At 50.4% G+C, this 26662-nt stretch overlaps 1 protein-coding gene across 1 annotated transcript in view; it reads right to left on the reverse strand.

Annotated features, from left to right (window-relative positions):
• The window catches only part of MDGA1 (MAM domain containing glycosylphosphatidylinositol anchor 1), a 60275-nt gene that overhangs the window by 17175 nt on the left and 16438 nt on the right, over positions 1-26662 (reverse strand). Inside the window, exons 2-7 of the mRNA XM_030315415.2 lie at positions 12227-12366; positions 7548-7722; positions 4743-4939; positions 3809-3941; positions 3289-3558; positions 812-1141 (exon numbers count right to left, since the gene is read on the reverse strand). Of these exons, the coding sequence (XP_030171275.1) occupies positions 812-1141; positions 3289-3558; positions 3809-3941; positions 4743-4939; positions 7548-7722; positions 12227-12366 (1245 nt within the window). The remainder of the gene's footprint in view (positions 1-811; positions 1142-3288; positions 3559-3808; positions 3942-4742; positions 4940-7547; positions 7723-12226; positions 12367-26662) is intronic.

The raw sequence follows: 26662 nt of genomic DNA on the forward strand, positions 1-26662 counted from the left end.
AAACTTCCGTCATGCATAAAATGAAAACCCTTCAGGTGTGGCTCTAAAGTCAGACTGCTCGAGTTTGAATCCCAGCTACACCACTTATTGTTTGTTACCTTAGGTAAGTCTCTTAAACTCTCTGAGCCCATTTCTTCATCTCTCAAAACTGATGATAAACTATCCCATAAGGTAAACCATGAAGGTAAATGATATCAATATGAAATCATCAGAACACATAGTAAACACTCAATAAATGTTAGTCATTATTTCATTATTCTTATTTATTTTTATCGGAATAAAGACCCAAATCCCTGCATGATCTTGCCCCTGCTGGCCCCTCCACTCTCTCACATCTCACTCCATTCTCCCAGTCGCACTCTCCTTGGGTGCTCCAAATGGCCCATGCGCTTACCTGCCCCAGTGCCTTTGCACATGCTGATTCTTTGGCCTTTCTCTTCCACCCTCCCTTGTTCTCCTTTGCCTAGTAAAACCTGCCCCTCCCTCAGATCTCAGATCAAACATTCTGAGGAAACTCTTTCCTGATTCTCACGTATCACTGTTTGCAGTCATATATTTATCTGTGAGACTATCTGAACAACGTTTGCCTTCCCACTTACTTCAATGTAAGCAGAGCTTATCTGCCCACCACTCTACCCCCGAGCCTAGCACAATGCCTGGCATATAATAGGTGCTTAATAAATGTGTGCAGCGTGAACAAATGGTGTTCCCCTCACTGTGGCCTCCTTTTTTCAAGCTACTGTCCCACCTCCCCTCTGTGGGCCTCTCCAGCTCCCTCACACACACACCCCATGCTGCTTCAGCTGCCCACCTGTCTCAGAGGAGATGTTGACCTCGACGCTCAGGTCAGGCACTGGTGCCCCTGGGAAGGAGGCCACGCAGAGGTAGGTGCCATAGTCACTGAAGTGAAGGTCAATGAGCTCTAGGCTGCTGGTGACGGCAGGCAACTCAGGGTCGTTTCGGGTCACCAGCAGCCTCTTGGACATGCGTGCCGGCTTGCCATTCTTGAACCACTGGTAAGTCACCTTCTCCTGGGGCACCGCATCCACATGGCATGACAGCTTCAGGTCTTGGCCCAGCTGTATGTTCTCACTCTCTTTGATCACATCTGGGGTGATCTGGAACGTAGCATTCTTCATGGCTACAGGTGGATGGGGAGGGAAGGGTGGCTGGGGCTGGCCCAAAGCCAAGGCTCTATGTCCCACCCCCATCCAGACCCAGCTTCTCTCCTTGAACCAGCCCTCCCTGCAGGCTGGGGGCTACAACCCCATCCCACCCCCAAGAGAAACCATCACTTTACTTGGAAATTGCTCTGCTTGTTCAGATGCATTTTGAAAAGTTCAAAAAAGCTGGCTGTAGAAAAGTAGGTTTAGTAATTGTTCTAGCCACTGTTGATTGAACATCCACTATGTGAGAGGCACTGTTCTAAGCCCTTTACATGGGTTGACTCATTTAACCCATCCCACAGTCTTTGAGGGAGGCACTTTCCTGTCCCCATTTTACAAAGGACAGAACTGAGGCTCAGACAGTTTAAGGAATTTGCCCGAAGAAGTAGCCAACCTTGAATTCAGACTCAGCCTACGCTCTTAACGGCTGTGCTGCTTTATTTTTGTTCTTTTCTAAACCTTGAATATGCAAAATACAAATTTTGGAAAGATGTGCCAGAATGTACTAGTACTTCTATCTAAAGAGTGGAACTGAGGGGAAATTTTAATTTGCACATTTTATCCTTTTGTCCTGTTTGATTCTTTGCAACAAGTTTGTGTAATTTTTATAATGAAAGCCTAATACGATAATTTTACATGACGTTACATAAAAACACAGAGTTTAGAAAAATGAAAGGTCTAGCCTTTTTTGAAAAGTCTAAATGTTAAAAAAAAAAAAAGAAAAAGAAAAAGAAAAACCTGAATATTGTTCTGACGTAGCCAAGAGGTAGACAGCATTCTTAATATTTGGGTGCGGATTCAATAGGACCGTGGTACAATGGTCATGAACCAGGACTGGCCCGGGGCAAAGCAGGCTGTATGTCACCCTAAGAGGTAACCGTAAGTATTTGATGTAAATTGCAATCTCATGAACCCAGGTTTTAAAGGCCCCGAATGTAATTAGGTGGAGAAAAATAATCTGACAGAAGAAGAACCATCAGAGGAAGAAATAGTCATCGGCAACAATCTGGCTACTGTGCTGCTTGCTCTGGTTAAGTAAAAAGTCACTGAGAGCTAGCTTCTTTTTGTGAGAAGAGTCAGAGAGAGACTGGTTGGTGAGGGAAGAACAAAAGGAAAGTCCATTTCATCAGAAGATTCTCCACTGAAGTTGACAGAAGCTGTACTTTATTTTCAAGTGCTAAAGAGCTGGAATCAAGCCTAGATCTTTAAAATTTTCAAATAAACAACAAACAAACAACCTAAGGTCACTCCTAAGTCAGAAGAATTTAAAGTTCTCTCTGTAAAGCACATGAGCAAAATCAAGATCATACGGAGCAGCTAATGAGGCTGAAGTTTCATAAGGGAAGTGTTTGTACTTCATTTGCGCCCCCAAGTTTTGTATCATTTTTACATTTACTAATTACCTTCAGACTCACTGACATGCTTTGCTAATAAAGATTTGCATATGAGGTATGTGCAAATGTATGTTACTTTCACTTTAACTCCATTAAAAAGGTAGAAACCAGGGGTGCCTGGGTGGCTCAGTCGGTTGAGCGTCCGACTTCGGCTCAGGTCATGGTCTCGCGGTTTGTGGGTTCGTGCCCCGCGTCGGGCTCTGTGCTGACGGCTCGGAGCCTGGAGCTTACTTCGGATTCTGTGTTTCCTCCTGTCTCTGCCCCTCCCATGTTCATGCTCTATTTCTCACTGTCTCTCAATAATAAATAAACATTTAAAAAAATAATTAAAAAAATAAAAAAATAAAAAGGTAGAAACCATTGTACGGGAAGAGAGGAAATTTCTCTTGCAGACTGGAATGTCCACATTTAGCTTTTCGCAGCCTCAGTTTCCCAATCTAAAAAAAAATGTAGGTAATCAACACCAGCCCTTCTCCCTTCTTCCACTGTTGAGATGATATTTGGGAGAGGAGATTATAAATAAAACGTTCTACAAATCGTGGTCCTGCTGCCTGCGGGCAGACACCTGAGTTGCGGGGAAATCACAGTGCCTGGAACACGCCTCCTCGGCATATCTCACCCCCGAAAAGGAAGCAGACGGGCCCCTTTCCTAGGTCACTGGCAGTTCCTGGAGGACAGGGACGCTGCCTGCCTCCCGAGTTCCCTCCCACCCCTCTGGACCCACGTACATCGCACCAGCAGGTTGACGGTCTTCTTGGCAGGATTGCCCACGTTGTTGGTGGCTGTGCAGTTGTAGTAGCCAGAGTCCCGGGCCTGCACTGAAGGGATGCTGAGGGTGCCGCTCTGAGCCAGGGCACCCAGGGGCAGCGGGCCCGGCCCGTGGGACCACTGCAGCTGGGGTAAGGGATCACCGCCTGTCAGCAGGCACTGTACCGTCACATTCTCCCCAGGGTTTACCACCAGAGTTTCATTCACAGACAGCTTCAGGGCTGGTGGTGCTAAGAGGACAAGGAGGTGGGGTCTTAGGGGACCATGAGGCAGGGCTGGGGGAGGGGTGGGGTCCAGGGAAACCATGGGGTTGGAGAAGGCCTAGAGGGAGAAGAGAGGGGAGAAGTCAGGGAGCAGGCGTGGGGGAGGAGGGGACGCACTAATGGTGACGTGCCTGGAGTCCTGTGTGGGGTGGGGCACTTTCTCCTGGCTGGGGAGTGAGCCAGGTGGGCAAAGGGCATGGGCAGGGCAGTCCTGTACCCGTGGTGTTGGTGAGCCGGAAGGTGATGGCCTTGTCCGGGATGCCGCACACGTTGCGTACAGACACCTGGCAGGTGTAGCTGGCGTAGTCCTGGGGCCGCAGGTTCTTCAGCTTCAGGACCTTGGTCTCCCCCTAGGGCAGGAGCACACCACTGGGCTGAGGGGCCTGCTTGGGTCTCCGGGGATCCCGCACACATTCACCCAGCACGAGCGGCTGAAGCAAATTCCTATTTTCATTCCTATCTTTCCAACCTCCACACCGTTTATCCCCAGGGAGCCTGATGCGCTCTCCGTAGCTTGAGCGTCTCTGGATGCGATGTCCTGGTACACACAGCCAGGACCACGCCTCAGCTTTCCCACTCTGGGAAAGGGAGCATAAGGAAGGAATCCTGCCCTGTCTTACAACCTATACAGACATGGGGTTGGCCCACAGGCCACGTCCACATGGGGAGCTTTGACAGCCACCAGGGATAGCCACCTCTGAAAGACTCCCCTGGCAGGACAGATTCATCACCATCTCCTGGGACTGGAGGGGACCCATGGGAAGCGCAGTCATCTCTCTGCCCCCCAACTCCTGCTGTGCCTGCCCAGGGGCCCCCCCCCCCCGCCATGTGCATGCAGGGATGACACATCCGCCCCTCGGGGGTGCCTTTTCTAACAAGCGATGTTCCAGGAAGACACGCTGCCTTAGGGACTCTGCTGTCCTCACCACTGCTCCCTGACCTTTCTGTCCTGATCTCATCTGGCCCAAGTTTTCTGAAGCCCAATCAGAACGCACGCTTCTGAGGTCAGAACAGAATCATTAGAGTCAGGGCAGCCCCTGGAACACCAGATCATGAGGCCTCAGTCCCCACGTTCCCCTCCCTTGCTGGGTGCACAAGGAAGAGTGTGGGGGGAGCCGTGAGGAGACAGGCCAGCTGCCGTCCATCCTGACCTGGGTGTAGAGGGGTTCATAGATGTCGACCCCGTTGTCCTGGCTGTGGGACAGCGTGTCGGAGCCCCGCTTCCAGATGAAGCGGGCAGGCGGGTTGGAGTTGACAGTACAGCGCAGGAACACCGTCTTCTCCTGGTAGAAGTTGCCTCGAACGTCGCTCACCGTCTGGTGCACCGTCAGCACAGGCTCATCCAGGTCTGCAAGGACACAGCCCCAGGGAGGTCAGGGCTGGGTGACCCCCACGGTGGGGGGGTTTGGGCTCCTGGCAGCCCCCCAGGAAAGCTAAGCCACCCTCAAGGGATGCCTCCGGAGAGCCAGATGCCGTCCCAGCCCTGCTTGCTTGACCAACCTGTTAGAGGCAGGGGAATGGACTTCATGGCTTCCTAGCTGTCCCTCACAGGAACTGCATGGGGGTGTCTACCTTCACCCTCCCATCATGGGATGGAGGAAGCAGGGCACACTGGAAATCAGGGCACTGTCCAAATCCAAGGTTACCTGTTAATTTGCAGTGTGGCCTGCCTAAGTCCCTTCTCTCTCTGGGCCTCTTTCCTCACTGGTAAACTGGACTCGATTGGTGGTTCTCACCTCTGTTTGCATGACAGAATCACATGGAGATTTTCTTTTTTAATGCCAAAGCCTGGCAGAGCTCACTGATGGTGTCAGAAGTCACAAGAATGATTGCCTCTAAGGAGATTACTGAACTGGGAGGGAGCATGAGGGAACTGTCGGGGGTCCTGGAAATGCTCTTGAACTGGATGGTGTTTACATAGGCATACACATAAGAATTCATTGAACTGTACATTTAAGATTAGTGCACTCTAGGGGCGCCTGGGTGGCTCAGTTCGTTAAGCGTCCAACTTCGGCTCAGGTTATGATCTCACGATTTGTGGGTTCAAGTCCCTCATGGGGCTCTGTGCTGACAGCTTGAAGCCTGCTTTGGATTCTGTGTCTCCCTCTCTCTCTGCCCCTCCCCCACTCACACTCTGTCTCTCGCTCTAAAAAGTAAACATTTAAAAAAATATTAGTTAACTCTACTGGATGCAAGTTAATCCTCAATAAAAAAAAGTTGAAGAAAAAATCCCAGGGCGCCTGTGTGGCTCCGTTGGTTAAGCATCCAATGTTGGCTCAGGTCATGATCTCACAGTCTGTGGGTTCAAGCCCCACGTCAGGCTCTGTGCTGACAGCTCAGAGCCTAGAGCCTGATTCAGATTCTGTGTCTCGCCCCCCACCCCCAACCCCTGCTCTCTCTGCCCCTCCCCCCCACTTGTGCTCGCTTTCTCTCTCTCTCAAAAATAAATAAACTTAAAAAAAAAAAAGAAACGAAAACAATCCCAATGCCGGCCCCACCCCCAATTACATCAGAATCTCTGGAAGTGATTGCCCCCAGGTATCAGTATTTTCTTTATAAGATCCCCTAGGAGGGGCCTGGGTGGCTCAATCAGTAAAGTGCCCAACTCTTGATTTGGGCTCAGGTCATGATCTTTGCAGTTCCCGGGATCAAGCCCCATGTCAGGCTCTGTACTGATGGCACAGGGCCTGCCTGGGATTCTCTCTCTCCCTCTCTCTCTCCCCTCCCCTGTTCACACACACACACTCTCTTTCAAAATAAATAAATAAACATTAAACCAAAACAAGAGCCCCTAGACATTCTAATGTACAGCCAGTGTTGTGAACCACAGGAATCAACAACCCACAGTCTAACATCCCACAAGAGGCATTCCAACATCCCGTCACTCTTTCCTTGCACAGCCCCCTTGGACAGAAGTCATAACAAAGACCATGGGTGGAGGTAAGGCATTGATGACACCTAAGCCATGCCTGCCAGCCCCTTCCAGCACCAATAACTCAAAAAATGATCCTCAGCCCCAGGGTTTGGCAGGCCCTTGGGTGGCTGATGGGAGACAGAAGGGTCTAAGGTTCCAGTGGTCACCACTTGGGGGTCTCACCGGGGGGCGTGAGGCATAGTTAATGGGTAGAATCATTGCAGAAATTAAGATGGTGCCAGAGAGGCCCCTTGGGTTGGCCCTACGGTTTCTGGGTACCTAGGATCAGCCTGGGTGAGCACAGAGGCAGGTGACAAGCAGTAAAATAGCCTCTTGGGGTTCATGGGGTATCTCCATGGAAGGTAGGTAGGGACTAGGGGCTTCTCATTCAACCAGCGGCAAGGACTGAGGGGTGCTTGGTTATGTAGGTGGTGGGGGTAGGGAAGATTCAGAGGTACCCTTGGGACAAAAGCAGAGATATGAGGTCCTGTGGGAAGGGCACTGGACCAGAGTCAAGAGCACCTTTGCAGGTGAACAAGTCACAAACACAAACCCTTGGTACCTCATATCATCTGTGAAAAAGAGTATAATCCAAACTGTCCTGCCCTCCCTGACCACTTCTTTTTTTTTAAGTTTATTTATTTTGAGGGCAAGAGAGGAAGGGAAAGGTAGAGAGAGGGAGAGAGAGAATCCCAAGCGGGCTCTGCGCTGACAGCCACACAAGGCTTGAACTCACCAACAGTGAGATCATGACCTGAGCCCAAACCAAGAGTTGGAGGCTTAGACGACTGAGCCACCCAGAGGCCCCTCCCTGACCACTTTAGAGGGACGTTGCAAGGTTCATACAGATTACGGACGGATATGTGTGAATTGTATAGGATGATGCACATTGGAGGAACAGCAGATATGCCCCTCTAGTCCGGGAGAGAAAGGAAGGTCTCTACTGTCTTCTTCCATGGAGCTATTGCTTCTTCAGCCTCCTTTCCACCCGCCTCCTTCTTCCCAGGCTGAGCACGCGGGGGCACCCACGGCGCCAACTCACACTGCACATCCACACGAATAGACTTGATGGCGGGCACTCCCACGCCGTTCTCAGCCTTGCAGTAGTAGCGGCCGCCCTGTGTGCGTGCGATGCGCTCGATGCGCAGCGTCTCGTTGAACACTGACGTCTCCTGGAACTTGTCGGATGCGCTGCCCGCAGTCTTGGTCCAGCGCACCTGGACCGGCAGGGTGGGACACAGTCAGACGTGGCAGTGAGGGTGCGGGGGACACACCCGGGCCTGGGAAACTAACCCAGACAGACTCCCAAGGATACACAGATGGGGTAGGACGCCTCAGGGAAGAGCCTGGGAAATCTGGGGTTGGATGGAGGAGGCTTTAAATAAGGCTGTGTAGTGCAGTGGTTAACAGAATGGATTTGGGCAAATTACCCAACCTTTCCTGCCTTCCTTTCTTCATTGGTAAAATAGAGAACATTATGCCCTCCTAAGGTTACTGGGAGGATTACATGTGCCTTAGTGCCTTAGTGCCTGTAAGACTAAGAATTTGGTAAAATTTTTAGTAGCCTTGGGTAGGCTATTCCTCTCTCAGCTTCAGATTTTTCATCTGTGAAAGAGGTCTCTGAGGTAGCCAGCCTCCAAGATGGCCCCAGTAATCCCTGCCTCTAGTCCTTTTCTGTGGTGCCTTCCCACTTTGTACCAGGGCTCGTCTGTGTGACCAATATAACACAGCAGGCATGATGGTATGTCACTTCCAAGACCAGGTTACAAAAGACGGTGACTTCCGTCTTGGGGAAAGCCATCTGGCTGTCACGAGCAGCCCTGTGCAGGGGTCCACGGGGAAATCATGGAAGCCTCAGGTCAACAGCCACAGGAGTTAGCTTGCAAGTGGGTCCTCCAGCCCCAGTCAGTTCTCAAACGACTGCAGCCTCCTGAGATACCCTGAGCCAGAACTGGCCAGCTAAGCTGCTCCTGGATTCTGATCCCACAGGAACTGTGAGACACTAAGCGTCTACTGTTTTAAGTCCCTGAGTTTTAGAGCATTTGTTATGCAGCCATACATAACTGTAACTATCATATAGCATAATACTCACTTTGCAGAGTCATTGTGAGGTAGCCCCTGGCCCATATTAGTCATTCAACAAATTCCTATTATTATCAACATAGCCCTAAATTGTGGGAAACTCTTGAGGATCACACAAGAAACTGGAGCTACTCCTCAGGGTACCAGACGTTTAAGAAAAATTGATCGGTTCCAGATGATTGAGTCTTGAGGACTGGGGGATGGGGAAGTTTAGGGAAGTTTCCATCTTAAAGTTGGGGAGAATTGCTTATTACTGAGACAGGGCAAGGTGCCTGATGCTGGTGAATAGGTCAGGCCATAGGCCACAAAAACAGCAAGGCTCAGGAGAAGTGGGTGAAGGGCAACCTTCTCATTCAGAGAAGCGTCACTGCAGGCCTCATTGTTGCTACTGTCATCCCCCTGCCACCCTCAACTTTTCCCTCAGGGACCTAGAGGGGACAAAACCTGCAGAAGGCTATAGGCAATTTCAGGCAATTCATACTTAGGTCAGAGGGTGCTTTGGAGAGAAACCAAGGCCATGAGAATATCTTTTCTTTTACATTTGACATTTTGCAGTTTTACTGTGTTTATCTAGATGGGATGTGTTTAGAAACTGCTTTGGATTTGCTTTGTTTTATCCACCTGAGGGTTTGTACCTTTCTTCAGGTCAGCACAATTCTCAGTCTTTACCTCCTCGAATGTTGTCTTCTCTCAGTTTTTTCTAGTCTGTCCTTCCAGAATGCCTACATTTATGTTGGAGCTTGTCATTCTATTCTCCATGCCTCCCAGCTTCCTTTCCACATTTCCATCTCTTTGTCTCCTCCAGACCACACTGTAGTTGATTTCCCTGGATCTATCATCCAATTCGCTAATTTTCTCTTTAGCTCTCTCTATGCACAGAGGCCAAGTTTTTAAAAAGACTGTGTTATTTTTATCTCTAGGATTTCCATTTGTTTTTTTCCCCCATATCTAACTGATCGGGTTGTATAATCTCTTGTCTTGTGGATTATATTCCTTTCATTATCTCTTGAAACACTTTAATCATATTTATTTTAAAGATCCTTTCAGATTGTTCTGTTATCTCTGTTTCCTCAGATGTGGATTGCTCAATTTTTTTTTGGTGGGGGGGGGGGGTCTATGGATTGGCTCTCCTGGCGGTGTATTTTCAAATATGTTTGGAAACTTTACTCCACAGGCTTGCATTTCATGGGAGTTTTCTTCCACAGAAGTCCCACTTAGGCCCTCACAGGCCTGTCTGTGGTATAGCTTTTATGGTTCCCAATGCCCAAGACACATACGTTCACAGGTTCCAACTAGTTTTTATATTAATTTCTCAGCTTAGGGTTTCCTCACCACTTGGATAGTGCAAGACACAGACAGCCTAAGGGTTGTGCTCCTTCGTAGGTGACTCTGTTTATACCCATGCCCTGAAGCAGAATCTGATCCCTGCTGTGACTCTAGGATGTGGGACAGAGCTCTTCTGATCCCCATTCACAGGTGATGCCCTTGTCCAGCTTCCTGCTTTAGGTAGAGAGTCTAGGTCTAACCTCCAAGCATAGATGGACCTGTGGCCTCAACTCATATCCCCCATGTGTGTGTTAATACTACTATCCCTGAGGTGAGTACACAGTCCAAGCCCCTCCAAGGAGTTCTTCACCTTCTGCTCACTGCCATTGCTATAGATCCTTCATTTTGGCCCTCAAGATTCCCTCTCTGTTGCTACTTGTTTGGAGTGGGGAATTCCATGCCCACTCAGCCCCCCATCCTGACCTCAAAGTGGGCCATGAGATGCTGCTTCCCTCTTCTCCTACTAGATTGGATGCTCCATGACAACAGGAACTGTAACTGTATCTTTAGGACCCATCACAGCGCTGGGCACATAGCAGGTGCTCCATAAATATTTGAGCAAACAAGGAGGTAGACGGCATTTCAGGAGAAGGGAGCAGAAGTGGCTAACGCAGGAATGAACAGGGTGTACTTGGGCAAGTGTGACTGGAGCACAGGGTGTGAGGAGGATGGCAGTGGAGGTCAGACAGGCAGAAAGGCAGGGGGGCCAGCCTATGGGAGGTCTTCACTTCCACCCCTAGCAGCCTGAAATGGGTCTGGTAGGTAATAGGTAAACCATCGAAGGTGTCTGAGCTGGGGAGTGATAGGACAGAGCAGGTTTGAAGATGATGATTCTGGGAATGGGGTACAGAAGCAGAAGCATGGGGATCCAGTTAGTCTATTGCAGTGGTCCAAGGGATAGGACTGAAGGTCTGGCCTCCAGAGGTAACGAGGAATAGTAGCAGAAGACCCATGTGGGAGACATAAAAACAGAGGTCTCAGAGGCTGGCTAGATGTGGGGAATGAGAAGGCAGAGTCAAATATTAGCCCAAGGGTTTGAGCCTAGGTAGCAGGAGGAACAATGAAATCATGGATGGAAGTAGAAAAAAGAGTGTGTGCACGCACAGCCACAGACACAAACGACTCAAAAACGCGATGCACAAGGGGACACACGCAGATGGCCAGTGCAGCCTTAGGGAGAGATGGCCCAGCTGCCTCACTGGAATTAGGGAGGACCATCCCGATGTCACACATGATACAAACACCAACCTGAAGGCTGGCAGCATTGTTGTCACTTCTAAACAAAACTTTGAGAAGAAGCGAGCAGTGATAATGGTTTTAGGTTGAGTCTTTAGGCGTCTCCTTGTCCATCTGCTGGTCTCAAGGCCAAACCCATCAAAGCCATCCCTCTTCCCAAGATTATCCCAAAAAACTATTTTGCATTTCACTGTCCTCCCTAGGATCCAATGAAAAATTTTCTGCTGCTCTTAAATGCCACGGCAGCTCACCAGCAAATTCCATCATTCCTCCAGCCCAGCTCCTGCCTCTTGCCACCAGCTTCGGTGAGAACTGGCCAGCGCTTCTGACGGAACCATATATGTGGTCTGTGACAAAATTTCCCTGGCTTCTGGTAAATTTACTCATCTTCTGCTGCTTTCTAATTGCTTTCAGGCTTTTACCATCAAGAATGTGGGGCTTGCCTACCTGAAGCCTCCTGAAGAAGAGAATGTATTATATGTTGTTGGTAACTCCTGAAGCCCCCAACCCAAAGATGGACACACTGGGAGGAGGTGCGCTAAAGCTACAGCAGATGCTGGTTCTGGATTCGAATTCCGCTTCCACCCTCACAGGAGCTGTGTGATCTTGGGAGTTTACTCAACCTCCCTGAGCCTTGATTTCCTCAGCTGTGAAGTGGATGCCCTACTGTCTTCCTCACAGCATGGTCGTGAGGCTCCAACAAGAAAACACTGGAGGAAGTACCTAGCACAGTGTTGGCACGTGGTCTTCCCTCAAACGGAGGTTGAAGGTGCGTGTGAGGAAGCGTCTGCACAACAGATACAATGGGAATGAAGTAGAATTCAACAACTGACATTGAATTATTCCCTCAGTCGTCGATGTTTTCAGGTGAATAAGCTCACAGACTCCAGCCCTTCCCTACCGCGTTCATTTTCCAGCTATTTCCTAGCCCCAGCCTTCTGTGTTGGGTTTACTGGCCAACATCCATGTCTTACCCCCAGCTCCTGCTGCCTCTTCTCTAGCTCTGGGCCCAGAGTGGGGCGCGGAGTGAGGAGGTAAGGGCAGGGGAGGCACGTGCGAGGCCAGGGTGGGGCTTACCTGGGGCCGAGGGTGCCCGGTGACAAGGCACTGCAGCACGAGGGTGTCCCCCTCCCGGATGGTGTAGACGCGCTCACTGATGTTATCCTCCTTCACCACACACGCCTGGCCCGCGTGGACGATTTGAGCCTGGGCGGGAGCTGGCGGGAGAGGGGGCAGGTTTAGGTAAGAGGCACCAAGGCCAGCGGGGGTCTAAGGCTCCCTCCTCTGAGTGTGTTAGGGGGGAGATGTCAGCCCAGAACTCCCCAGGCCATTCCTTAGAGGCCTGACCTATGGAGCTCTGGAAAGAATACTCCCAGGGTCCCAGGCTAGGCCCAGAAAGGTCAAGGACTCAGGAAAGGGGCAGTTCCTCCTCATCCCACCCTCCTTGCGAGAGTTCTGTGTTTTCAATGAGCTGATGAGTATGAGGGGCTCAGTAATCCATACAGATGGGTCATCTCTCCGTGAGCATCGCTGTCTTAGCAGCCTCTGTAGCAGAGACTGCTGGCGCTCCCCCAGGTCCCCATACCTGCCGGGTACATCCATCCCCCAGCTGCTAGGCACATACAGCTCACCTTCCCCTGGGAACTGTCCTTCACCAGTGGGAGCTGCCTGAGCCAGAAATGCCTGGGAGCTCTCCCCTTCCCCTAGTGCATATGCACATAGTCCAATGGCTGACAGATCCCCGTCTCCTGGTGGGATGACTATGGTGCCATTTGCACTCCAGAGCGCCCCTGGGAATAGGTTGAGGCTAAAACAACTGAACCACATTTCTGTCTGTCTGCTTCCCCATCCAGTTTCTCCTGAGAGCACTTTCCCAGCAAATCACTTGCCTGAACTATACCCTATCAACCATCCAGCCTTTACTTTTAGAGAGCTTAACTAACATATTTCCCGACCCCACAGACTGCTCACTGCCCTCACCCAAAGGCCTGTTACTGTTCCCCCATTGCTCCTTGAGCAGGCCAACCTCTTCTTCTAGGGACAGAAGCTCTCTCCAGGGGCCTGGAAGCCTCCAAAAGACTGGCTCCTCCCTGGCCTTTCTCACATGACCAGGGCTGGGGGACCAGGGCTAGGATGTGGCCGGGACACCCAAAGGGAAAATGACTGGATTGGGAAAGTACACAGTCCCTCCCTAAGTGTCTAGCCCCTAGCCCAGCAATGTTTGGGCTTGGAAAAGGAGGGCAAGGCCCCCTGAGTTCCTACCTGTCTGCTCTCAGCTGAGGGTAGAGAAAATGGAGGTAGGAAGGCTAATCCGGGGCACAAGGGGGTGAAAACAGAGTCCTTGCCCTAAAGAGGTGTACAAAGATGCGATAAAGCCTGTGCATAAGATGTGTAACTTCCTCCAGGAATCATCCCATGATTGACCTGCACCCTCCCTCCTTCTGTATCCATCACTATCCCAGTACAACAACAAAGCATCAATCTGTGTGTCTGCCAGATTCAGGATTCTTGTCTTTCTGCCTACCCAGCCATGAGTTTCACCTTGATGTTCCCAGTGAATGTTGAGTGAATGAATCTACAAGAGCATCACATGGCAATGTGTCTAAGCATTGTAAGAGAGGTGGAGAGGGCCCAGAAGGTCAGAGGAGAGAGAGAGAACACTGTCTGCTAGAGAAAGAATCACAGAAGAGATAGCCTTCTAACCAGGCCTCAGAGAACAAGGGACTTTGTGCAGGTTGACCGGGCAGAGTCCCGTCTAATATGTATTACCTGGAGTAAACCCTTAGTGGTCTTTGGACCTTCATTTTCTCATCTCTGAAACAGAGAGAATGCTGCCAGGCCTGAGAACTCACAGGGGTGGGTGTGACAGTAACACAGGCAAAATGACAAGTGCTTAGGAGACCCCTAATGTGTTCTAGAGCTGCCGCAAGTAGACCTCAACAGAACCTCTCCGACCAATACCACTGGGGCAGTCAGGAACTAATTACAGAGGTGGGTCCACAGAGGCAGCCCAGCTGTAGGTCAAGAAGCTTGTGGGGCAGCAACAGGGAGCAACCCAGGGCCATGTTTAACCAGGAGAGTCTCTGCAAACAGCAGCGGCTCCTGCAAACAGTGGCAGCTGCCAAGAACCCAGAGTCTGAGTGTCCAGACAACCTTCTGGACCACCGGGCTGCCACAGAAAAATGAACCTAGGCTAGTCGTCAGGGGATAAGCTACGCAACCTTGGGCAAGTCAGACCTCCTGGGCCTCAGTTTCCCCACCTATATAGCACGGGAGTGGGTTTAGATGACCTCTGAGATCCCTTTCAACTCACACTTTCTATGAATTTTGTAATCAGTGCATAGTCCATATAGAAGATGCACCCTAGAGTCTGGGGAATGGGTCTGAAACTGTCACCCACACACCTCCCTGCAATGCAAATGCAGGCACATCACCACACCATGGAAGAGAGAGCCATCTGTGGCCAAGGTCCCCAGCAATCTCGTCAGGAAATGACCCACCAATGCAGGACGCGCATGCCAGTTGCTGATAAGACCAGAAGGTCGCGTGGATGTCTATAAGAAGCCTGGCGTGCCTCTCAACAAGGAAGACATTGATTTAACAGGCTCCAATGGAAGATAAGCTGGAATCCTGGACACTGTGGCTCGCCAATAGCCAGGCAGTGTTGTCACAACAGAAGGTTTGGTGACTGATAAGGAATATTGAAAAGGAGCTGGAGAGCCACACTTTCTCAGGGTCTGGACGGCACAGGCCAGGAAAAAATGGGGCCTGGCCAGCAGACAGAAGGCCTCTGGCCACCTGACAAGTTTCCTCACTGGAGATGGGGCATCATGGATGATGACATCATGAAGATTGCCCAACTCCCTTTGATGACATTGACTCTTAAGAACATCAAACTCTAAAATGATGGAACCACTTTGGAAGAGAATTTGGCAGTACTTACTCAAGCTGTTCAAGGGTACACCCCATGACACAGCAATCCCACTCCTGGGTTGTACCCAGTAGAAACGAGTGCTTATAACAACCAAATAATAGGGGCGCCTGGGTGGCTCAGTCAGTTGAGTGTCCAACTTCGGCTCGGGTCATGACCTTGCAGTTTGTGGGTTCGAGCCCCACGTCAGGCTCTGTGCTGACAGCTCGGAGTCTGGAGCCTGCTTCGGGTTCTGTGTCTCCCTCTCTCTCTGTCCCTCCCCTGCTCATGCTCTGTCAACAATAAATAAATATTAAAAATTTTTTTTAAAAATAACAGTCAAACAATAGGTCCAAGTATATTCATAGCAGCTTTCTTCATTATAGCTAAACACAAGAAACAGCCCATGTGTCCATCAAGACTAGCATGGATAAATCAATTCTGGTATAATCATACAATGGAATATTACACTAAAAAAAAAAACCACTGATAGACACAACGTCATTGTTGAATCTCACACGCACAATTTGAGTGGAGGAACTCAGAGACGAAAGAGTAAAGAGTATGTGATTTCATATATCTGAAATTCAAAACTGGAAAAAACCCATCTTAAAGCAACAGAGATCTAAACAGTAGTTGCCCTTGGGTGGGGATAGGGATTATTAACCGGGACAGGCACAAAAGAAGTTTCTGGGGAGAAGATGAGATCCCATCTGGTGGGATGGAAATGTCTACATCTTAATCTGGGTGGTGGTTATATGAGTGGATAGAGATGTAAAAATGTGTCAGGTTATTTGCTTAAGGTTTTACTGTACCTCAGTTACACTTCAGTTTTAGAAACCTGCCCACTGAGATCACCCAGTTCCTTCTGTTGGCACTAACCATTACCCTACCCACTCCCTTCACTCTGACTCCTTGATGAGCTGCCTCCCATGGCTGACTTCTTCACAGTGCAGATTTTCCCTCTGGAGCAAGTGGTGCCCAGGCCCCCTTGGCCTTGGCATTTCAATCTCCCCATCACCTCCCACTGAGCTTTGTTAACATGAATCAGCCTCTCTGACTCTGGTCACCTCTGGAATGGCTACAACTGTGATCTGGACCCTGAACCAAGAGAGTCCCCACCAACTCACGGGCCCCTAATGGGACTCTGTCCCACTTAACCTCCCGCTCCACACACCCCAGGAAGGCACCACCAGCAGTAGCATCTTCGGTTCCAAAGGCAACTAGGCCAGGGCCTGTGTCAAGAGGCACCATGACATCATAATCCCTGCATTCAGTCTGTCAAACAACAAATGCTCCGAGCGGGGGCTGCTGTGCTGGGTGCTGGAGAGACTGTCATGAAAAGCAAACAATGAAAAGAGCATTGTTGGGGAGACAGATAGCACACAAGGGAACAGAAATGAACAGGGTGGTTTCAGAGTGTTGTAAGTGCTAAGACTACTCTAGAGCAGGGGATGCGTCACGGAACAGTGATAGCAGAGGAGAGACATGGTTTAGAGAAATGGGAAAAGCATACAATCTGGGACTAATTCCTGGCTCTGCCATCTACTAGCTGAGTGACATTAAGCAAATTACTTAACCTCTCTGAGCCTCAGCCTTTTCATTCATAAAATGGGAACAAAAATGCCTTCTTCCAGGGCTGGTGTGAGGGTTTAATACAAGACCTGTAAAACATCTGGCCAAAGAAGACGTGCTCTCTCAATAAATGACAGTTCCTGGGGCGCCTGGATGGCTCAGTTGGTTGAGTTCCTGACTCTGGATTTTGGTTCAGGTCATGATGTCACAGTCGTGGGATCGAACCCCACATTGGGCTAATGCTGGGCATGAAGCCTACCTAAGATTCTCTCTCCCTTCCCTCTCTGCCCCTACCCCACTCCCTCCCTCTTAAAAAAAATAATAATAGGGGCTCCTGGGTGGCTTAGTCGGTTGAGCGTCCCACGTCGGCTCAGGTCAGGATCTCACAGTTTGTGAGTTCGAGCCCCACGTCAGGCTCTGTGCTGACTGCTCAGAGCCTGGAGCCTGTTTCAGATTCTGTGTCTCCCTCTCTCTGTCCCTTCCCCGCTCATGCTCTGTCTCTCTCTGTCTCTCAAAAATGAATAAACGTCAAAAAATTTTTTTAATTAAAAAAAATAATAATAAATAAATAAATGACAGTTCCTGAGATGATTAAATAGGGACAAGAGATGGGGACAGGAGACCACCCTCTGTGGCTCCCTCTATATCCCAGCACGGAGACACTCAAAACAGACATAAAGCCGACAGGGATGTTTCACGAATATGTTAAAATTCATGTTGTGGGCTGTGCATGGCTTCAGAGGAGCTGGGAGCAAGGGGAGGGATGGGACCCCTCTGAGCATCCCTCTTAGCATCCAGCACGTCTAGCTCTCGGCAAGTTACTTTGTGATTTTAGCAAGTTACTTAAGCCTCGATTTTCTCATTTGTAAAACGGGGTTGTTGTGAGGAATACATCAGTAACGCACACAAAGTGTTTAAAACAGTGTCTGGCACACAGTAAACCATCCACACATGTTGGCATCATTATTCTAGAAATGATCCTGCACTCTTTTCAAGAATCCACCTCCCTGGGGGCCTGCAAGCCCTCTGCACAAGAGGACCCTGCCTTATCGGCCACAGATGGTGAGGAGTGATACATTCCTGCGGTCCACTGTGTCTATTTCCAAGCTCCTCACCTCGTTCAGAGAGGCAGAAAGAGCAAGTCCTATTTAGCCTCTTCCGGCAGAGAAGAAAACCAAGGCCCAGAGAAGAAAATGCCCCGTCCGCGTCACTCACTGACACAGGACAGGAGCGGAGCTGGGACTTGAACCCAGGCCTTTCACCTGCTAGCTTGGCACTCCATTCACTGTCCCAGTCCTCCACGGACTCCCCTACCCCTGCCTTGTGTCACCAGGGAGCCTGTCGCAGCACAGAACCACCAGCCCTGACTCTTCAGGGACGGGCCTCAGAGTTTGTATTTGTAACAAGCTTCTTGGAAATTCGGGAGGCTGGGTTTGATCCCCTCTGCTTGACACCACATCGGTAGAAAGTAGGGCAGGATTTTGGAAACAAGTATGTTTCCCTACCTCTGGTCTATGAGACTTTTCCTATTTCACTCTCCTGAGCTCTAGCCACAAACCCCCATGGAAAAGGAAAATGGTGTCTCCCAAGCTGTGTGCCGTAAGGTGTTGATCGATAGTCCTCTGCGGAGTAAGTATGCTGATGCTGGGTCTTCTCTCCTTCCCAGAGTGTGTCAGCACCCAAGTGTGTATTATTAAAGGCTCTGAAAAGTCCTGCAGTAAACACACCTATGTAACTTGGTGTTAAGCCGGTGCCTTCCAAATAAATTTGACCGTGTAGTGCTTTCTTCACAGAGGATCTCTTAGTGTCGTGACAGCTAGAAGCGTTGTATAAAACGAGTGGAGAAATGTTGATCCAAAGCTCAGCATAAAACTAATGGCTATGGAGACAAATAACATGGCCTTCCCCAGCCTGTGTCCAAGAACAGCCAAGCCAGCATGAGAGATGTTCCCCACCGGGCAACATCGTAAGGAGTTCAGCTGAGGCAGAAATAGTGAGTCCCTGGTAGAGTGCTTCTGGCCTATCTGCGTACTCCTTTCCCCTAAAAAAAAAAAAAAAAAAAAAAAAAAAAAAAAAAAAAACACAGACCCCAAATTCCAGGTGAGGGGCGGGTAGGGACAGCCAGCACCCAGCAGGCCCAGGGAGGAAGCCACAAACTCTCAAGGACTCATGTTAAGATGAATTCCAACTTGCCCACTGGGCTTTGGAAGAGAATTGTCACCAGAACCTGGAAGGGAAATTTCATCAAGGACCTCATCCCTCATCAGAGAATTTCTTCCCCGGCACTAGCCAGGGTACAGAGGGTGCTATCAAATGCACAAGGGTGAGACGGTAAGACGTACAGCCATATAAAGCAGGCAGATAGGAAAACCTTAACAAATGATTTTTTTTAAGCAATCTCTAGCACCCAATGTGGGGCTCGAACTCGTGACCCCAAGATCTGGAGCTACACACTCTTCTGACTGAGCCAGCCACGTGCCCCTGGAAAACCTTAATTTAAAGCTCCATCAGCTTTCCTTCAGGTTTCCTACCCCACATTTAGAAAGGTTAATCATTAAAAAAAAAAAGATTAATCATAGCCAGGTATGGGCTGTTGTCGTGCTTTCTGCCCCTGACTCTTTCAGGGAAAGTGTGTGTCTGCAGGAGGCCTGGGACACTCGCAGAGGAGGTGGGGACGAGAGAAAGGAAGCGGGCTGCAGACTTCCCAGCCTGGCGTTGGTTCTCTCCGCCCAGTTACCAGCGGACAGGGTGAATGCCATCATCCTAACAGCCTCCCACAGCACCACTGAGTGCTCTGGGCCAGGCAATACGGAATCAGGATCTGCGCTCTGGTCCTTCCTTCTATCAGACCGTCAACACATCCTTATGGATATGAGGTGCTGAGCTTGGTGCCAGGGAGAACTAGGGACGCGTACAGAGGCTCAGCAAGGTTAAGTACGTTGTTCAAGGATGCCCTGCTGATTTAGAGTCTGGTTCTCTGACTCTTATGCCAAGCCCCATGCATTTCCAGGTCCTAAGTGCCTGACACGGTGCTGAGGACTTAGGGCTCAGGGTGCAGGGCACAGTCTCCAAGTCGCTACCTGGGCCGGTCCCAGGCAGCATCCTTGGAAGCTATCCTTCCCTCGCCCTCCCAGCTCCTGGTATGCACATGTTTATTGATCCTTTTATACATGTAATGCAAATGGACACTTAATAATTTAGCAGAGTTAACAGTGCTGAAATATTAACAGGTTTTTCTCTTTTAATTAGCCGCTCAAAGAATGGTGGCCAGGGTCTTGGAGGAGGCTCTCGGGGCAGGGCACCTGGCCAGCTCGGCCTGGGCATCCTTCTGCCCGGGACAATGCTCTGTACCTCTTCAGCAGACCATGGGCCATCAAACATGGACCTCTTGGGAAAATTAGCCCTTCTGTGCTCTCCACAGCAGGGCTTTGCCCTGCCCTCCCCTTAGCCCTGGCTGTCTGTGGAGCAGGCCAATACCTGTCCTCTGTTCCCCATCCAGAATGAACCAGGTGACCTCAGGAGCACTCCAAGTCTAAGGGAGGCTCCAGTTCTACGCTGGGAAAACCAGTCTGAAACAGTCTCTCCCATCCCGCCCCATCTCCTCTGGCCTCACCTTAATGCTGGTCATCTTGAGGGGAAGCACCGTCACACTCCGGTCATTCTCTCGGGCCATTAGACCTCACTGCAAGCTGATTCCCTCGCCACCCTCCCTCTCGTTCCTTGCCTCCCAACGCTTCAAAGACACACACATTGCCTGTTTATTTGCCATCGATTCGTTGATTTGTTCTGCAGTATTTCCTGAGCACCTATTGTGTGAAATATCCTGCCCCCGCACCGGACAGAATCAGAGCCAAATCAGGCAGAGCCATCCTCAGTGAGGAACTTCTTCTGTCTTCGCTCTGCGGCAGACCACATTAGAGTCTGCTCCCCACCGCAAGCTCTTTTTTTGCTCATCAGAACCAAACCCATATGCAGCCGACCTCCTCTCTGACCACAAAAATCTCTGCCCGACCCGAGCGTATCTGTCTCTGACCTCCAAGTACAAGGTGCTGTCACTGAATACGAGAGCAGCCATCGCAGGAAGGATCATCAGCACACAGGCTGCCGCCCTATCACCACGGCTGAGCATGAAAAGTCTGCTTCCGTGGTCAGAGGCAGGGCTTGACCCTACTTGCAGAGCCTGGTTCCATCTTCAGGGGCCGATACTGGGGGTGGGGTCTCGTGCCATTGGCACAGCCTGGTGCCCTTGACACACTTCCTCTGCTGGAAGTGGTGGCCAGTCCACCTGTGCCCCGGGCCCAGAGAACGTTCAGCACCCTTGCACCTATATCCTGGCCTCATGAGAAGGCACATAGTTGTTGAGAGGGCCAGGTTATCCTCCTGGACTCTTCATTGTGCATCAACAGAAGTGTGATAGGCACGCCACTTAGGGAACTCTGGGATGTCGGGACAGGCCATGGGGAAAGCCCTCTAAACTGGGATTCTGAGGTCCCTGAGGGTAGCTATAAGGGATGTTCTTCCTGGGTCACAGGAGACCAGGATCAAAACTCTCAACAGTGAGGGGACCTAGGGCAACTATAAGCAGTGAAGTCAGGATGCTCAGGGAAGAGAGGAGAAAGGTACATGCCCTAAATCTGGCTCTGCTTGATCTGAGGCTGTAAATGTAAGCCTGGGGGGCTGCCCGGATGGTGTGGTATGAGGGGCCGAAGGCAGGACTCCATCTCTCATCTAATTACTATAAGAAACAGAAGCCTCAATTTCTTCGATCTGCAAATGGAGAAAATACATCTCAGGCACTAGGGGAGATAACTAACTTCTGGGTTGCAAGAATTAAATGAGAAAACGTACATTGGGTCCATAACACAATGACTAGTATCTAGTAGGTACTAACAAATGTTAGTCCCTTTTCCATTTGATAATATAGCCCGAGACTCTTCGGGAACCTGCTCAAAGGGCCTGCGATAAGAAAATGTAAAACTGGATGAAGAGGTCTACTTTAGGGAGAATGCCAAGAGCCCTGATCTCAAGAGATAAGAACAGCAAGGTGGGCTAACAGAGGTAATCATGGGAAGGAAAGATCTCCCCAAGAGAACATACAGGACGACAGTGGGAGAGAGAGTCTGCCACCCATCAGGGCAGAGAATGGCTTCTAGAACCCAGGACCTCAGCTGCCGGGCCCAGGGATGTGTGGCCCAGGGACACGGGGTCACTCGTGTTAATTCTCCTGCTTGAGTCCCAGCTACCCAGCCCTGCCAAGCTCTGCCAGTCCTGGGGACCCCATCACTGTCGCTCACTTGGCTCCCCACCTTGGCAGGAGACCGGACACTAGATATGACCAAGCCCCCACACCTATTGACCCAAACCCATGGAAGGATCCAAACCTACTGGAGTAGACACAGCCCTGGGCATGGGGTTCTTGTCCAGGCCATTGCAGTAATTGCTGTGTGGCCTGGGGCAAATCGTTAACCCTCTAGTCTAGAGCCTCAGTCTCCTGACTATAAAACGGGCATAGGGGCGCCTGGGTGGCGCAGTCGGTTAAGCGTCCGACTTCAGCCAGGTCACGATCTCGCGGTCCGTGAGTTCGAGCCCCGCGTCAGGCTCTGGGCTGATGGCTCAGAGCCTGGAGCCTGTTTCCGATTCTGTGTCTCCCTCTCTCTCTGCCCCTCCCCCGTTCATGCTCTGTCTCTCTCTGTCCCAAAAATAAATAAACGTTGAAAAAAAAAATTAAAAAAAAAAAAACGGGCATAAGCGCGCTCTCTATTGTGAGTGTGAAATACTGTAAAAATGCCATCTGCCAAGCACAGTGCATGCTGCCTAGTAGAGATTCAAGAATTATAGCTAGAAGGGAGCAAAATAAAACCAAACTCACAGCTCAGGTGTGTCTGCCATGAGAAGCCCCTGGTCTGAGAGTTACAGCTTCCAATGTAGAGCCCAACAGCCCCGAGTGACCCTGTCCCTAGGTGCACCGAGGCTCCAGCGCACCTGTGTTAGGTACAACACTGGGCCTGGGGCACATCCTGGGTGGGACCAGAGACACGCTGCCAGGTCTAGGCCCCCAACCCAGAACACAGAGCTTGGGCCGGTCCTAGGCCAGGCAATGGAAAGAGTTATGGCTTTGCTGAAGGACCCCCAAATGCAGAGGCCTCCTCTAAGCCCCACGGAGCTGAGACCCAACCTGGCAGCGCAGGGCACTGGTTGGGGCCTGGCCCATGCTGGCTGTGGGAGCCGATGGGAGACAACAGGGTTAGGGCACCGAATTTGGGCTGAAATGGGTACCTGCGGATCCTGGGCCCACAGAAGGAATGGGATGGGGACAGGTGGGTGGGAATCCTATATAACAAACCCGCAAGAACTGTTTGGAGGTTTTGCTACGGCACTTAACTTGACTAAACTCCCATTCTGCCATACGAAACAGAAGCCAATAATATTACACTCACAGCGCCTTATTAACTGAGGTGACATATCGGCAAGCTCCATGTAAACTATGAAGTTCTGCACAGATCGGGTCTTACTGGGTGCTCAAAGACCCAAACGTGGCTTCAGGAAGTGAAAATTGGAAGTTAAGAAACAAGCCATAATGCACCTATTAAGCCAGTGAAAGTAAATTAGGAGGATCAAATCCTTTGTGGCTGGGCTGTGTGCAAAGCTGGCTCGAACTCTTTGTCGCACGGCCCGGCGGTGCAAAATGAGAACCATAAAACTGTTCCTATCCTATGACCTATTAGGCAATCTCACTTTGGGGAACAGGCCCCAAGGACGTAATTTAAAAGGAAAAAGTAATTCACATAAGGATATTCACGGCAGAGCTATTTAGAAGAAGGGGAAATTGGCACCTGCCCAGACACTCCACCACAGAGAGATGGTCACCAGGCTCCAGAGTATCGATGCAGGGGGTGCCCTGTAGCTATTAAAGTGACAGGTCCGAGGTCTCAGTCAATACCAGGAGACGTGTGTAGGAGATAAAGTCGGCCGACAAAGCAGAACAGACGACTGTTTACCGCTATGTAAAAATGTATTGACAGGTATGGGCAGGGAATTTAGAAAGAATGGTTAATGTTTGATGGTCATTGGGTTCCTTTTTTTTCCCCTATGAAGTTGTTTAAGTGGGTAATAATAACAATAACAACCCTGAAAGCAAAATCAATCCTGTGGCTTAAGAGCAGGTGGGGCCTTAGACCCCAGGATGGGAAAGCAGGGGAGGGAAGGACAGTGTTTCTGGAGAGCCTACCACGGCCAGACAGCAGTCTGACCTGACTGCTTCAAATGTCTCACGGCCCCTCCAGGCTGGCCTTCACCCCAGCTCAGAGGGGGCAGGAAGATTAGCTCTGAGGTTTAAAAATCAGGGAGCAGAGGGGCGTCTGGGTGGCGCAGTCGGTTAAGCGTCCGACTTCAGCCAGGTCACGATCTCGCGGTCCGTGAGTTCGAGCCCCGCGTCGGGCTCTGGGCTGATGGCTCAGAGCCTGGAGCCTGTTTCCGATTCTGTGTCTCCCTCTCTCTCTGCCCCTCCCCCGTTCATGCTCTGTCTCTCTCTGTCCCAAAAAATAAATAAACGTTGAAAAAAAAATTAAAAAAAAAATCAGGGAGCAGAGATGTAAGGGCCTGATTCACTTTACGCCTCTCTCCACATCCAGTGACCTCAGGAGGACAGCACTTACTTTCCCCCCCCCCCAGGACTCCAAGGTGGAAGAGCCATTCTTCATCCCCACCCCCATTAGTGAAAACACTCTGTCCCTTGCTGTCAGCGAGAAACAGTCCTCCCTGACTTCTCTCCTTCTCCTACACCCCACACCCAATCCATCAACAAGCCCTCTCAGCTTGACCTTCAAAACTGATTCCCAACTCGAAGGGGCGGCTGGGTGGCTCAGTCCGTTAAGCATCTGACTCTTGGTTTCGGCTCAGGTCATGATCTCATGGTTTCATGAGTTCAAGCCCCGTGTCAGTCTCTGCACTGTTGGTCCATGAGTTCTAGCCCTGCCTCGGAGCCTGCTTGCGATTCTCTCTCTCTCTCTCTCTCTCTCCCTCTCTCTGCCTCTCTCCCACTCACACTGTCTCTCTCTCAAAATGAATTTGAAAACAAAAAACTGATCCTAACTCTGACCCCTAAGACACCACTCTAGTTTAGCCATCACCACCTCCTGCCCCAATTACCATAGCAGCCTCCTGATAGGTCTGCTCTCCTTCCCTTGCCCGGTTCAGTCTGTTCTCTGCAAGAAGCTAGAGGGATCCCTTTACAACACTAAGGTCCCATCCTTCCTCTGCTTCCTCTCCTCTTCCCTACCATGACTTCCATCTCATGTGGAGTCAAAGCCAATGCCTTTTCAACAGGCTACCATGCCACCTTGTCATCTGCTCCCTTAGGTTCTACTACACTCCACGTTGTGGCCACACTGCTCTCTCTGCTGTTCTTCAAAGCAGGCCAAGCCCACTCCTACCTCAGGGCCTTTGCACTTGCAGCCCCTGCTGCCAGATTGCTCTTCCCCAGATTTCCAGAACTCGCTCTCCCTTACCTCCTACAGCTCTTTCGAGAGAGAGAAGCCTTCCCTGACCACTCCATTTAAAACAGCATGCCTGCCCCCACTTTTACCATTTTCAATCCCTTTCCCTGCTGTGTTCTTCATAACACTCATCGACACCTTGCATATTAAACAGTCACTCATTTATTCTCTTTCTGTGTCCCTTTCAAAAGGCAAACACCCCTGGGAGGGAAAGCATGTGAAATCCCTGAAAAGGATGAACAATCTTCTTTTCCTTTTTTCCAAGAGTCAATTCAGGAAGCATAAAGTTTGGGAACATATTTTCTTTAGCATTGAGTACATTTATAAATCAAGAAATGCAATACCTGCCCCCCTGTTAAGTATTTTCATTATTGTTTTTTTCTCCATTACTGAAGGGTTTCACTCCTTTTTTTGGCTAAAATTTTAGAAACCACGTAAGTGGCTTGCACCGTAGGATCTGATTATAATGCTGAGCCTCTGAACAACTTGTAAATGATTTGGAACCCAGTAGGTCGGGGGAGAAAAGTGAAGAATTTGGGGATGGGGGAGGCCAATTGGACCAGAGTTCAACCACAGCCAGAGACGGAAAAGTCATTGCTGTTAGGAAGCACCCAGGGGCTGAGGAGGTGGGGGCGGGGGGCTGCCTCTCAGGAGGAAACTGAGGTCTGGAATAGGCAGTGGTGCAGTAAAGGGCTGGGTGCAAAACACACCTGTCTCCCCACCTACAAAGTGGCTGAAAGGGAACGTTGTTGCCATAAACTTCCAAGAGGAAGATGGGAGGAGGGCTGGAATTCTGCCACCCCTTCTCCTGGAACAGGGTCTCTGTCTTGCTCCCTCTTTCTCCGGATAATGCGTCACATGCCTGTACACAGAGCCTCACATGCCACTTCCCTGGTGGCAGCCTCTGTGACTCACTAGCTTCCTGAGCCAGGCCCAGGCACTGGAAGCACCCACTTAGCAGGGCCTCCCCTGGACGGTCGCCGTCACTTACTCCCCTTGCGCCAGACACTGGCAAAGAATGGCTTTCGAGGGGCGCCTGGGTGGTACAGTCGGTTAAGGGTCGGGCTCTTGATCTCGGCTCAGGTCGTGAGTTCAAGCCCCGCATCGGGCTCTGCGCTGATGGCACGAAGCCTGCTTGGGGTTGTGTCTCCCCTTCTCTCTGCCCCTCCCCTGCTCGTGCTCGTCCTCTCAAAAATAAATAAACACATTAAAAAAAAAAAAAAAGAATGGCTTCCCATGCGTTCCCACTCCCTCTTCACCACCGCCCCCTCAGGAAGGTGCTATTATAATGCCATCTTGTACATGAGGCACAGAGCACAACCTGCCCGGGATCGCACAGCCAGGGAGCGGCTGAGGCAGAACCTGAACCCAGATCTGTCTCAGAAGCCTCTGCTCCTTGAGGCCGCATGCTCCCACCTGAGAGAGATGATTATTCATCAGCTTTGGTATATTTAGTGGCTGGCTTCTGAAATTAGACCTTGGTGGTGTCATGGAGCCTGGCAAATCATGTGCAACAGCTGACCTCAGAGCTGC

Source organism: Lynx canadensis, chromosome B2 (genome assembly GCF_007474595.2).
Source record: "Lynx canadensis isolate LIC74 chromosome B2, mLynCan4.pri.v2, whole genome shotgun sequence".
Taxonomy (NCBI): Eukaryota; Metazoa; Chordata; class Mammalia; order Carnivora; family Felidae; genus Lynx; species Lynx canadensis.